The sequence below is a fragment of the Onychostoma macrolepis genome, chromosome 01, assembly GCF_012432095.1.
Source record: "Onychostoma macrolepis isolate SWU-2019 chromosome 01, ASM1243209v1, whole genome shotgun sequence".
NCBI classification, from domain to species: domain Eukaryota; kingdom Metazoa; phylum Chordata; class Actinopteri; order Cypriniformes; family Cyprinidae; genus Onychostoma; species Onychostoma macrolepis.
The window spans coordinates 19,473,036-19,487,858 of NC_081155.1; the positions used below are offsets into that span (position 1 = coordinate 19,473,036).

General features: G+C 34.9%; 1 protein-coding gene across 4 annotated transcripts; it reads left to right on the forward strand.

The window, feature by feature from the left end:
* The first annotated feature begins 2,537 nt into the window (after positions 1–2,537).
* Positions 2,538–12,348, forward strand: wu:fc21g02 (uncharacterized). 4 transcript variants are annotated; one of them, XM_058772592.1, is made up of 9 exons: positions 2,538–2,874; positions 4,736–4,816; positions 4,974–5,270; positions 5,358–5,642; positions 6,294–6,505; positions 6,686–6,784; positions 7,335–7,460; positions 9,551–9,655; positions 10,001–12,348. In XM_058772592.1, the coding sequence occupies exons 2-9, from the start codon at positions 4,774–4,776 to the stop codon at positions 10,109–10,111; spliced, it is 1,278 nt and encodes a 425-aa protein (XP_058628575.1). In that variant the 5' UTR covers positions 2,538–2,874; positions 4,736–4,773; the 3' UTR covers positions 10,112–12,348. The 4 variants fall into 4 exon arrangements, with proteins under 4 accessions (XP_058628575.1, XP_058628429.1, XP_058628510.1 ...); XM_058772446.1 differs by having other exon boundaries at positions 4,770–4,816; XM_058772527.1 differs by having other exon boundaries at positions 2,539–2,874; positions 4,774–4,816.
* Positions 12,349–14,823: the final 2,475 nt, after the last annotated feature.

Below are 14,823 nucleotides of genomic sequence, written 5' to 3' on the forward strand. Positions count from 1 at the left end.
AAAAAAGGAAATGGTCAGAGTGGCAGGAAAGTTGGCTGCAATGATCCTTTAAATTCCAGATGTTCATCTGACAGTCAGCCTCTGCAGTGCCAAAGATAAGATGGTCGGAATGGAAGTGAGCAGGCAACAGAGCTGCAGGAGTGTGAAGAGATGGATTTTTGGCTTTATTTACTAACATATATAATAGTGAGTTATTTTATACAAAAAGCAAGATAATCCTGTTCTGTTGTTAGATGATAAAAGAGGAGCAATGACAATATGTAAACTGTATGACAATAGTGGTTTTGCAGTGTTATAAAAGTGTCTGTTTGAGTGCTCAAACCCACCTTAAAACATGAAAAGAAACACAGTAAGTTTGAAAGTGAGGAGGACATCTCTGCCCCAGTTACAATATTTGCCACTGAGAGCAAGAATTTGACCACCATGGCTCTCAGACAAAGCTCAGTATCACAACACAGAGCGCCTCCTAGCACGAGACAGACGTGCATAGGTGTGTTTTAGTCACTGGTTCCTCAGAGGAGCTGACTGATAATCTCTGGTGGCATGAATAAAGAATCACAGCAGCCTCATGAGCTCTCACGATCTGCATTCAGTTGCCACAGGCAACACACCACACCAATGAACAGCACTAAACTGGAGGATCACATGGAAGGTATTGTTAGGGATTTAGTTAGGGATTTGAGTACAAACACCTTTAACATTTAGTTAAAGGTGTCATCATCTTGAGAAGATGATGCATGCATCAAAGCTCCAAAACGAAAGGCTAATAAAGTATGTTAACATAAAGATATGACAAAGATTTTTGTACACATTATCTTTAAGGTGTCTAGCATATTAATATATATGCATTCGCATATATTCAGTTTTGTTGAGTGTGGTCATAGAATGAGTAAACTTGTTGATGGTCACAATAGTGGGATAACAGTGAACTTATACAATATAAATCCAATTGTTAGGGAAAATTACACAAAAATGTTGCAATGACAAAATATTGCACTAAATTAAAAGTTCAAATGTTACAAATAAGTTACAATATTGATGTTGTAATACTGGTAGCAATAATATAAAAATTTGATGATATATTTTACAAAAATTACAAATTTTGAAAAACGTTGATGGTTGTATTTTTTTGTCTTTTATCTCAATATTCCTATAATTGTTGTATAAGTTTTTTTTATGCATAATAGTAGCCCTAGAATGTGATCAAACTGTTTAAAATAGCTGGGCTAAGATATATCACAATTTTTATGACTGCAGAAATATGTTAATTCAGTATAGGCTACACATTATCCCACCGGTCACAATTGTGACCTACCATAAAACACCATTTTCTTACACACTTTTCCAAAAAAATTCAAAAAATAATTATTGATTATCTCAAAGGGTTACTAATGACACATCATTTGGATATTTTCATGTCTGGGAAAAATTTGGGATTAAACGGGATATCAAACAAACAATAAATAACTAAACAAACAAATGAACGAACATATGAATGAATAAATGAATGAATGAATTAATTAACAAATGACTTTTTAATCTCACAATTCAGCCCTTTGGCTCTTGCAATTCTGAGTTAATATTTCATAATTCTGACTTTTTTCCTTTCCTTTGAATTCTGAGTTCAAAGGCCTATCTCACAATTGCCAGTTTATGTCTCTCAATTCTGCCTTTCTTTCAGTTCTGAATTTATTTCCCTCAGCATTCAGAATTTGCATCTCACATTTCTTGTTTTCTCTAAATTCTGAGTTTATATCTCACAGTTCAGAATTTTTTCTTGCGACTTCTCAGGATTGTGAGGAATGCAGAATTGCGAAATGTTAACAAGATGTTAACTCACAGTTGTCACAATAACCTTTTTTTTAATCCTGTGGCAGAAACAAGCTTCCATATAACACCTCTTTATCAGACCTATAGCAGAAATCTCCTTAGAAAGTTTGCTTATATATTTAATGAACTGATGCTACTGTTTCTTAACCATTATTTTATGTTTTAATTGTTAAATTTGTATTTAGGCATATGCAACAAGGCATATGCATCCCTCCCACAAAGTACTCATGAGCACTGAGACAGATGCATGCTGGGAGTGGAGGGGTCCTTTAGCCACGCTTCTGACATATGTATCCTGTTGGGTTTGTTTATGCAGACTTGCCAGCCTGGATTGGCGTAGTCCTCTGTTAGGGCTTGTCTATGAATGGAGACAACTAGCTGTTACAGAAATATAGAAGGAACAGCTGAAGGGCTAACAAATAGATGGTCCAGTCCCAGTCTCCTCTATATTTGGGGATATGAATTGGGTTTGAGGAATAAAATTAATTCATTGGTGTGATGACTCAGTTAATTACCCCTGTATTTATTTAAAAATGACTAAATCAACATCAGATTATTATGTTACAGCCAATGTGTTAAAGGAAGGCTACTTGGCCAATTATTTAGCTACTTGAAGTTCCAAAAATACTCTAAAGCTCAACCAGCGTTCCACAAGAAAACAAACAGTCAATGGCAATGAAGGGAAATTGTCAGTTACCACACATTTAGGGAACAATGTTGTAAGGTTCTGCTCTTAGGCATTTGAGGTATGAATCATATTTCTCACAAGTAATGATGAACAGGCAACAGTTGTCACATTTCTTGCGATATTTTCTTCTTTGAAATACTCAGCCCAAGCCTACACAATCCTCACAAAAGCATCGTCCATTGCATCAAAGTTGGTGAAGACAAAAGGCGGAATGTGCTCGGGGCGGTGTGTCCGCAAGACAGCAGAGGGGCTGAGTTAAACTCACACTGGACACTCCTACCGACAGCAATTTACAGCTCTGATACACGCTTAAATCCTACATTTACAACGGAAACAGCCAACGTATTAATGAAACTGTGAGTAGGCTATATGATCTTTTTGTGTGAAGAATATCATCTTTGTTCAAATTGCGAAAATAACCTAACGCTAGCGATTTAAAGCTCATTTTCCTTATGCAAAGTCTAAACGATGTTGTTTTAAATTCTACATTTGTTTTCTCTTTACAATATTAATTATAGGCTACGTTAATCCACATGCAATAGGCGCGTGAGCGTTTTTGTTAACACAGTCACCCTCCTATTTTTAACAGATATTTTGTCAAACATTGCTTTAGTTGTTGCTAACATTTCCCACTGCTTTTTGGTTTAAGGTTTTTTCGAAGCATTGTTGAGATTAAACCAAAATGTTAAAAGCGCAGACAGATTTGCGTCTCATACATAAGCTAACGTATATAACATAGTGACGTTGTTTGATTTAATAACCTGCTGTTGTTGTTGTTGTTTCTTCTTTCATTATTGGGCTTCCCTGCATAACTAAATGTAATTATTTCGTGCTTTCGCGCGTAGCACAATGAAGTCACTGAAGATCTGGGCCAATCATTTAATCTAACACCCTTCAGGAAAGCAGACCATTAGCCACCATTTGTGAGGGCGTTCCAGTTTACTTAAAAACATCCAGTGCACTTTATGTTATAAACTAACGCTTCCTAAAGATCGCATGAAGCACGACTTGCAGAGGAATCCTGTCTGTGCTCATTCTGAATAAGTTGTGGGTTTTGTGGATAGCCTGGAGTGGTGTAACACTTTATCTTGAATCTTTCACAAATAACTAAGCCTGTTTTTGAGATGTCTTTAAAACAAAAAAATCTACATGTATGTTTTTATGTTTTGCATCAGACAGAATTTTGGAGGAGAAAAACATTGATTTTATTCAGAGGCCCAAAACAGATCAATGATCTGCTATTTGTGCAGATATTTTTGTTTTTATGGCCACAAAAGTATGCTGAAATTCTGATAGATTGTAATTTAAAACACTTTGACTTACATAAGTGATTTACTTATCACTTTTACAAAAACAGACTACTTACATAAAATGCATATAAATGTAACTTGTCACTCTTTATCTCCCAAACTATGTCTTAGGGTTTATTTAAATGGTTAGTTTTATGATCAAAGCTCTGTAGTTTTTATTGTGGGGGGAAAAAACATAATGCAGTGCGATACAATTGATGACGGAGAGATGTTCAACATTCTTTAAAAGCCTGATGTATCATATTTTATACATTTTACCATGATTTTTCTAAAAAATATGTATGGATAATTAAGTAAACCTAAGAAATATTACTAACAATATAAAAGGTATTCATATGTTTACTTTATAAAAATCAGTAAAGATTTATACAAGTATCTCACCCTAAAGGTGGACATTTTTAGAATTAAAGATATTTTTAGACCTTTTACTAGCAAAAAAGTGTAAACCATCCATCAGATGACAGAAGGTATGTAATAGATTCAAGTTTTGATCATGCTGATAATTTAGAGACCTTAGAAATTCATGTATCAGATATGATACGAGAGGCTTTATAGGTTTCATGTCAGCCAGTATTACTTTTGTTTGGATGCACACAGAAAAATAAATGATCAGGAGATACACTGAACAAGGTGTTTAGACGACCCATAATTCTGATTTATGCAGGCATATGTCAACATGTTTTCTGTCCTATATTCCCCCAGCCATTGGGCTAAAATAAACCCAAATGGCTTTTTTTTTTACCCAGTATTTTGAGTGTGGGAATATTCTGAAAAAAAGTGTTTAAATGACTCCAAATTCTGATTAATGCAAGCATATGGCAGCTGATTTATTCAGATTTTTAGGAAGTATATTGGCTTAATCTGTTTAAGACAATCAGGTTGATGTTTTAATGTAATGTGTTTTCAGAATCTATCTGCAATACTGATAGATCTTTTCTCAGACAGATGCTGAGTATTTGGACCCTCCTTGCAACTGCTGTTTGTGCAGGTATTACAACATTTGCTTATTAACCATACTGAACATGCACAAGAATAACAGGACAAGTTGAATCATGTGTTAATTTAAATAAACAGCCCACACAATGCTAACTGCCAGTTCAAAAGAACTCCTACTCATGCCATTCTAAAGAACATTTCTCCCTCAGTGTCAGTCTCTGCAATATCTCAGAGGCTTGTAATCCACGGCCATCAGTTTACTCTGGATCTTCCTGAGAGGACAAAGAGGTTGGAGTTTGTTAGTGCTGATGAGCATGAAGAACCTACTATCTGGGAACACAAAAGCTTTTCTTTCCGGCCAAGTAAACCCAGTAAAGGTGAAGTGAGCAGCGCCACAAAGGGCTGGACGTTCAGAATCAGACATGTTACGTTTGACGATCAGGGAAGCTACACCCTGTACAATCACTTTGGTTCAACTATCTCCAGTTATATAGTGAAGGTCCAGAGTGAGTAGTAATTTAAACCTCTATCTCAGAATAATATCTCTGTGACTGTCCACATATCCTCACTATCTGTCCTTCTCTCCTTTATAGCCAGAAGAAGAGTCATTGATCGTATCGCAGGTGAAACTCTGAGCATATCTCTGGCAGGACTCAAGCAGAGTGATGCCACACTTCACTTTTACAGGAATTATTCATCTGTCACTCTGGTGGAGAATGGAGTTCCTGTGGGACGGAACCACCCAGACTACATCAACCGGCTTAAAGTGAACCGCGAAACCATTCAGATTCTCCATGTAAATGTATCAGATTTAGGCAGATACGAGCTCACCGATTTCAAAAGAAGACTCGTCTCAAACAATACAATGATACTAGTTGGTAAGAAAAGTACTTTTTTTCAAAATCTTTTAAAATTAGATATTTTAGTAAAATAAATTAATACTTTTATTCAGCAAGGATGCATGATCAAAAGTGACAGTTTAAATGGATCAAAACCCATTTGTAATGTTACAAAACATTTTTATTTCAAATAAATGCTGTTCTGTCTAACTTTATTATATCAAAGAATACTGCAAAAAATGTATCATGTTTTCCACAAAAAAAAAATAATTTAGCAGTGATACCAATAAGAAATGTTTTGTGTGCATCAGATCAGCATATTAGAATGATTTCTGAAGGATCATGTGACATTGAAGACTGGAGTAATAGCTGCTGAAAATTTGGCTTTGACAAAAAAAATTACATTTTAAAATGTATTAAAATAGAAAACAGCTATTTTGAATTGTAAATATTATTTTACAATATTACTTGTTTTTTGATACAAAAATGCAGCCTTGGTGAGCATATACTGTAAGAGACGACTTACAAAACAATAAAAAAAATCTTACTGACCCTAAATGTTTGAATGGTAGTGTATATTCAAATAAAATGTTTGTATGTATACAATTTGCTGATTTTATTTTAGAGAACTGGGTTTCATGCATTACTACATCTCTTGATGTCTGTTCTTCTCTCCAAATGTCTTTGTAGATAAACATGACTTTGCGCCTAATAAAGGTCTCCTAGCTCTGCTGCTGCTTGGGATTCCTGGAGGAATCTGCTTCTGCTGCAGAAAGAGAATCTGCAAAAGCTGCCGGACATCTAAATCACACACACAAACAGAGCAGTCCAACACCGAACCAGTGTCTACACCTTGCAGCAACACTGTGACTGCTCCTGTTGGTCCTGTAGACCCTGGCCAGGTAAAATAAAGTCTGTCTCTCTCCCTGCACTTTCCTGTCCATTCTCTACTGTCCTGTAAACAAAAAAGAACAAAAAAACACTTTGTGATAGAACCATGCTAAGCGACATTAGAATAATCTAGTGATTGTAGCTGGTGCACATTGTAATTACTATTAATAGTTTGTTGTTTCTGACTAAAGGGCTACTTCGCTGGTTATCCGCCTCATCCAGATCAAGGTCAGATTCATTATCCTTATCCACCAGAGTCGAGTGGACAACCTGCTGTTCCTCCTAACCCTGTGAGTTCACATACACTGAGATTGACAGCAGATCCTTCTACCCAAAGTGACAAATAAAGAAAGTTCATCCTGAGGTGGCAGCAACTTTTGAAACTTTTCAATACAAGTTCCAAATTATTTAATTAGCTCTAGAATAGCAGAATGGGAAAATAATGCAGGGTCTGAGACCTGTTTTTTGAAAAGTTTATTCGAACGACATGATTTTGGAATGATGTGTCGTGTGAGTTGCCGCAAAAGGTGCTAGATTCGAGAGCATCTGACAAAAAGACATCCATCTAATGCATGTTTACATAGAAAAACAATGTAAAAGCAAACAGTGGAATGCATAAACATGTTCTGTGTGCATGGTCCCTAAGACCAACATGAATTGTGGTTTGGTTTTTATCTGGTGGACCAGTATAGTATAGCCATGCAAAATTTAATTCCAAAATTCAGGATTAAAAAAAAAAAAAAAAAAATGAAAGCAAGGAGAGCAGTGAGTACAGTAAAGAGTTTTATTTATTTAAAGTTAAACTGTAAAAATCTATTTTGTGCATGTTCTCTTTTTAAGGGCTTTTATCCTGTGTATGTGCCTCAAAACCCTGTCTATCCTCCTGACTTTGGACCTGGACTTCCCCCTGCTCAGCCGCCCCAGTGGAATGCCCCTCCACCCCAGTATAACCCTTCTGCACCTGTGGTACATCCAAAATCTTTTGCAGATCTCTTTGCTTTTCATCATTTGCTTTACATTTATTTCTATGTGTTTATTTGTAATGTAATGTGTAAAGATAAAAGCAGTTTAAAATGCATTAATGGTTCCAACACTGTTAGACATTTCAAATGGTTTTTACAGTAACTTACTGGCAACAGATTTACAGTAGCAAACTGTACTGTTTTACAGTAAATTACTGAAAAAATCAATTCATCAGTATACTACTGTAATTCATTCATTTTAATATAGATTTCATTAGATTTGATTAATTTTTATATAGAATTCATTTTATTTTTACTCTACATAGGTACTACTGGCATTCAATTAAATCAGACACAATAATTACAAAATATAAAATGCTTTATTTAAAACATTGCATGTATAACACTTAAAAATATAGTCTTCCAATGCTGGAACAGTGCATCTTCACCATTTCTCCTGTCTTAGGACGTTTCGCAGTGCATTATGTTGTGTCCTCCTGGATTTATCCTCACAAAGAATCTTTAGGGAACAGAAACATAATGGGGGAAAAATACAAACAGCCAAAGAATACATAGCCATCTGCAAAACCCAGGTGCTGCTCCAAAACGTGGCCACCACCTTTGCTCACCATCCACTTTGTTAGTGACAGAAATGTCTTCTCTGGAAAAAAAAGTAGAAGAAATGACACACTTTTAAAAGGAAAACCTCATATAGAATACACATCTCTCAAAACCATAGTTCTCTTACCATGAATGATCAGTCTCAGGGTGGCTGGCCTGCTCACGTCTTTCGTGATGCTTCATTGCAGTTGCCTTAAAACACAAATACAAAAAAATGCAGTAAATCTTAAATTCCATTAAAAACTATAACAAACTAATTCTAAAACTAGAAAAGGCAGCTAGCCATAAAACTTGTTTAACTTAGCTAACATAGGATTTTATTTTCTCAGACTACTGGCCAAAATTATTATTAACACCTGAACACAATTTCACATTAGTTAACCTATAATGTTAATATAAGATAAGCGTTGCTCGTTAAAAATAATTTTAATTCGGTAACTTAATTCAACAAGATGACAAAAGTCATTTGAAATGACAGCGCAGTTTACCATAGTAAAGTTTGTTACCACCATGTTGACGGGTAAATGTTACTATGGGTTAAACTGGTGTGCAAAAATCTGACACAAACACACAGACATACGTACATATATTTTTACCTTGCTTGCTGGGCTTATTCTCTCGTAAGGTGCATCGACACACAGCATAGATGTTCTCCGGAGCTCTTCCACTCTCACGGGTTCATCCCCGGGAAAAACCCGCGGCGCTGCCCCGCTGCTTCTGTGTCTCCCTCGGACGCGAGTGACACAACAGACAACAATATAGAACCCATTATATATACTATCTACAGTGGATGCGGACAGTAAAGTGATGCCCCGGTATATTTCTGACTGCAGATGTACTCCAAGCGCTCACGCTGTTTCTGACACTATAAGTACAAACGGATTTTCCAATCATTAAAAGCGATGTAACATGTCCAGTGTAGTCAGTCCCAAGCTGCTGCGGCTTTGTAGACACGGTGTTGGGCAAATCGTGTCAATCCAAATTTAAGAAATTAGGAAAATAAAACAACCTCAATAGAATGGCGCCAAAGAGGCCGTTACAGCAAATACAGTACTATACAGCAATTTCAAAAAATACAGTAAGTCTCTGTATGTGGGGTCTGACGTCACAGAAAATTCCCATGATGCAAAGGGTATTACAGTTATTTACTGTGAAGGTAAATAATACTGGGTGATATACAGTAAATAACTGCAGAAATTACAGAAATGTCTAACAGTAATCACAGGGTTAAGTGTGTTTCATAACGCAATTGCAATTCTACTAATATTTGTCTTTCTATCAATTTTTTAATCAACGTACATTTACTGTATATGATTTCTTCTTTGTTACTTTTTCAAAGTCGCTTGCATTAAAATATCCATTCAAATTAATTCAGTCATTCTTTATGTGTATATGCTTGTTTGTGTATACAGTATATATTTGTATAACATGAAAGTATACATGTGTATAACATGATACTGTGTGTGTCCTCAGAACTATACGCCAGTAATGAACAGAGCTCCTCCTGGGCCTGAACCCACAGGGATGAATATGAATGAATTGCCGCCAACTGCCCCACTGCTCACACCTCAGCCTGCGGTAACACCTAATATTTTTCTACCCTTGACAGCTTGTTAAATCATTAAAAGGGTCATATGATAGTATTTACTGTTTATTTTTTTCTATTAACATCTGCCTGTGAGTAAACATATCTTGGGCTATATTCTAGATTTTGCTTTTGTTTCCAGTACAGTCTTTAACTGTCCAGGCCTACAGCAACAGCCTCTTCATGTTACATTTTGACATTTATTTTTAAATAAATTGCAGAAAATGTGCCATACATTGCTGAAAATGAATGTTAGAAAAAGTAAAGCTTTATGCCTTTAGACACATTTCATATTCCCAAGGTCTCTCTGTCTCACACTCTTACCTGTCTTTTTCTAGTCGCAGCCAGCTGTTATGAGCAGCATTTCCACGGATGTCCTTAACTCCAGTGACTCTGGTGTCCAGTTTGACATAAACAAAGGAAAGTCTTCTGGCAGCAACTTCCTGTAGTTGCTCCAAAATCCTGAATTATCACTTCAAGGGATATAGAAACAAACACTTAGCTGTTCATTAGATTCATACAAAATCCAAGCCTTAAAAAGAAGAATAATAATTTTGGCCTGAGAACTAATAGGACCTTAATTAAAACTACTACTTCAATAGTTTATGATGAGACATGTTCTTTCAGGACTCAATCTAGGTTAAGTGCAATAGAAGCATATTACAATTTCTTTTTTATATGAAATATATTACGTACTGTACCTCAAATCCCTGTTAACACTCTTTTCCAATGAAAAAAAAAAAAAAGTGTCTTTTTTTCTTACTTCTTAATGTCACTCTCTTTCTGCTCTTTAGTAGCAGTAGAAAATGCTGTTGAATCATACCAATGAAAAAAAAATCTTACCTCCATATTTTCACCAAAATGTTTTCATATTAAAGGACACCTATTATGCAAAATCCACTTTTACATGGTGTTTGGACATAAATGTGTGTTGGCAGTGTGTGAACCACCCTATTATGATAAAAAATTCACCCGCTCCTTATTTTTTTAATCCCCATTAAACCAAATCAGTCTCACTAGGCCTGCACTTTTGATTCTCTAAGCCATATGACATCACATTGCTTTGACCCCGCCCACGGCAGCTGACTGACAGCCTTGCATAGTTTTTTTTAGCGGTTGTACGCTGTCCTCCATTTTTTCCGTGTTTGAGCAGCTGTAACGTCAACAATGTCTCGTAAAGCAATCCTGGAGTTTTGTGTTTGGATGTAAGACTGAACATAAGAGCCTTCATTTTCTCCCAACATCTGAGCTGCTGAGGACGCAGTGGATTACTTCTATTTTTGAAAATCTAGCTAAATACGTTTGTTTGCACAGGTCATTTCTCTCCAGACTGCTTTGAGAATGTCATGTCCTTATAGTGCTTAGCGTTTTAACCATATTTGTGTGCGTACGTTATAGAAGTATTTTAATTGATCAGCGCTGCGCTCCAGATGTATATGTTACGCCCTCTTCTGAAGACGGGGTGGGAATATGCAGCTCATTTGCATTTAAAGTGATGCACACCAAAACAGCTATTTTGTAGTTACGCCCCAAAAATGACATTTTCCAGATGTTTTAATAAATGATCTGTGGGGTATTTTGAGCTGAAATGTCACATTCTGGGGACACCCAAGACGAATATTACATCTTGTAAATATGGGCATAATAGGTGCCCTTTTAAAGTCACATGATATTTGGACAAAGGAATAAGGATTCACCCTCTGAATGGGCTTTCAGCAACGCCCATTGTTGACAGACGTGTATATTGAAGTAAAAACGCCAATCAATATCCGTAAACATACACTAGTTATGGGCTTTCTTGAAGTTCTGTTTTAAGGTGACGCTGAGCCACCATTTTCACTTTATCTAATACTTCCGTCAGTCAGGTTAAATGTGGCTATATTCTATACTTTTGTGTAGAACTACACGTAATAAGCCATTATTTTATTATTGTACATTGTGTTGTGTACAGTAGATGTCCATATACTATTGACAGTAGTGTATTTACTTTTTTGTCAATTTGTATGTATATGCAGTCTCCAGAGAGGTGTAGAGTTGTGCAACAACAAAAACCTGTAACCTGACAAAACTAAAATATACAATGTTATTTTTATTTACCTGCTTAAACAGCATCATGTAAAGCCCAGGAATCTGACACGTGTGAAAACATTACAGGATTTATGGCTAATATAGTTAAATACATATAATGCATGTTACTATTAATGCATGTAAGTGAATTTAAATGTATTAACAGTGTTTCAGGGAATTTTCTCAACTATCATGCCAGTAGCTGCATTTCTTTAGGGCATTTTCATAGTGCTGTTAGTTAGCTGCAATAAAACAAATGCTGCAAACAAAACATTTATACTTGAATCTTGATCATATGTGTAAAATATTAGTGACATTTTATATTATGATTCATGTTGTAGTTGAACATAGATGCCTTATTTTAACTGCCCTTCATATCTCAATGGATATCGAGACAATAAAAAGGCCTACCATTGTTCTTTAATAAGATAAAATACTGCTACCAATTTCTGCACCAGAATTGCATTTACTGTTCATATTTTATATTCTCATGTTTTTTTTTAAATTATTTTGTCTGATATATAGTGCTAACTGGCAACTTCATTTCCCTTGTAACATATTGCACTATGAACAGATTAAATGTAATTTGTTGTTACACTTTGAACTATAATTAGAAGAATGACAATAAACATCATTATCATAATCAGTATTCATGTTATTTTTAATGTCTGCACATCAAAATCAAGCATCTCTAGGATTACATAAAGTACATATAATAACATAGGCCCACAAGAAAACATTTTTATCCATCCCAAGTCCATTAACTTTTTCTATAATATTTGCATATTATTATTATTATTGATTATATTTTTATATTCGTTGTTATGCATTTGATTTATTATCCCTTCATTTTGATCTCTTTACTTAACGTTCTGAATAATAATAGCCTACTGTAAACGCCGACATGCCAATAAAGCTTTAATTATGCTATGACTTAGGGGAATTTTTACTGGAAGTGCAGTTTAAAGGTTGAATTTAACATTTATTTAATTTATTTTGCCGCCAGGACTATTAGAAAAATAGTGTTTCGTTGAGGAATGAATCATTTGCGTAATTTCATTTGTAAATGAGAACACAACACGCTCATTGTCACATACGGGCGTAAATACAATCATAAAGTCAAAACTTTATCCGCATAAAAAAACTGCCCTTAAAAAATTCAGTTGTGTTAAATTTCAAATGTTCCATATTCAAGTTTAAAAAAAAAAAAATCAAATTCAGAACTGTTACATGCCACATAATATTCAGTTTTGTTAAATTACACTTGTCAATAATTATTTTCCAGTGACGCTAGCTGTATGAATGTATGAATTAATTAATTAATGAACAAACAATCTAAAAAAAAAAATAGATATGCATTTATTCATTTTGACTGTATTTATAATTGGTTCTTATCAATCATTAATTATTTTTTTAATTCATTTTTAATGTTATGTTTTGATATACATGCTGCTAACTCGGAAATTTCAAGATATGCGAGCAAAAAATGCTCCTGACACTTAGGCAATACGACACGAGCAAGAGAGCTGTTTTTGTTTCATTTGTTCGAATCCAAATCCGCGTTGTCTTGGGCGAATCACTGATTCACTGAGCCATTCATAAAAACAGTCATTTGATTCACTCCTGAAGGATTCAGCCGTTTTGAAAGAATCATTTGAATGACTCGGTGATTCAATCACGAACTTCTGCCACCTGCTGGCCGTTTTTATGTTTCCCGTCTAAAAGTAGGCATATTACATTATTTTCCTACATATTTCTATATTCAGAATTTAGTATTTAAAACATTAATCTCATAACATTATTTATGCTATTATAAATACAGTCTAAATGAATAAATGCCACATCTAAATGTCACTTCAGCTTCTGTGCAGTGCTGAGATGAGTTTTGTTTAGATCATTTCATGGATAACAATAGCCAGTCATTCATTCACATTAAGTATTCAGAGAATAATATTGTCTGTTTTCACTTACATCTATTTATTTATTCAATTTTGATTCATTTTGTAGAATTGAATTATAAATCAAGCTGGTATAGTATCGTAAGACATTTTTATGGTATCGTGACAACCCTATTATAGGCTTACACCACATTCCTTGTTTCAGTTTAACCTGATTCCCACATTTCCTCCGTCGAGTTTAATGTCTTTTTTTTTAGATTGTTTTTTCATTCATTCATACAGTAGGCTAGGCTAGCCTCACTGGAAAAGGGTCACAGAGCATTTTCCTGAAAAGGAACGTAGGGCAGAATTTACGTATAAATAAATGGACAATTTTTATGATGTAGGCCGAAAATGAGCTTCCCCTCTTTGAAAGACCAGCAGCCGCCACTGCAAAAAAGGACATGGTCAGAGTGACAGGAAAGTTGGCTGCAATGATCCTTTAAATTCCAGATGTTCATCTGACAGTCAGCCTCTGCAGTGCCAAAGATAAGATGGTCGGAATGGAAGTGAGCAGGCAACAGAGCTGCAGGAGTGTGAAGAGATGGATTTTTGGCTTTATTTACTAACATAATAATATATAATAGTGAGTTATTTTATACAAAAAGCAAGATAACCCTGTTCTGTTGTTAGATGATAAAAGAGGAGCAATGACAATATGTAAACTGTATGACAATACCCCCCCCCCCCCATAATGCACACCCTTTACATTTTTATATATATTAAAATCTACTGTAAATCATATGTAAAAATTGCTATTTTTTTTAGCCCATTTGGTATTTTTACATATGATTTACAGTTTATTTGAATAAATATAAAAAATGTAAAAGGTGTGCATTATTAGTTTACACCTAAATGAACAGTTTACAGTTTGTATTATGACTGTAAGTCATTCTCCTCAAATGCTATTGAGCTTTAAATTTGCATTTGAGGCCATTCGGTTGTGAAAAATAGCAATTTTTACATATAATTTACAGTTTATTTTAATAAATATCAAAAATGTAAAAGGTGTGCATTATAGTTGATATCTAGATGAACAATTTATAGTTTGTTTTATGACTGTAAGTCATTCTGGTCATATGCTATTGAAGTTAGAAAAATGTACCAATATCGCATGTAACTTTAGAGACGGTCCCTAAATATGCGAATATCAAACG

What these genes read in the sequence shown, in the direction of transcription:
- wu:fc21g02 (XM_058772446.1), top strand. An exon ending in TTATATAGTGAAGGTCCAGA is followed by an intron (nt 5,271 to 5,357) that starts GTGAGTAGTAAT and finishes TCTCCTTTATAG; the next exon opens with CCAGAAGAAGAGTCATTGAT. An exon ending in CTGCTGTTCCTCCTAACCCT is followed by an intron (nt 6,785 to 7,334) that starts GTGAGTTCACAT and finishes TCTCTTTTTAAG; the next exon opens with GGCTTTTATCCTGTGTATGT.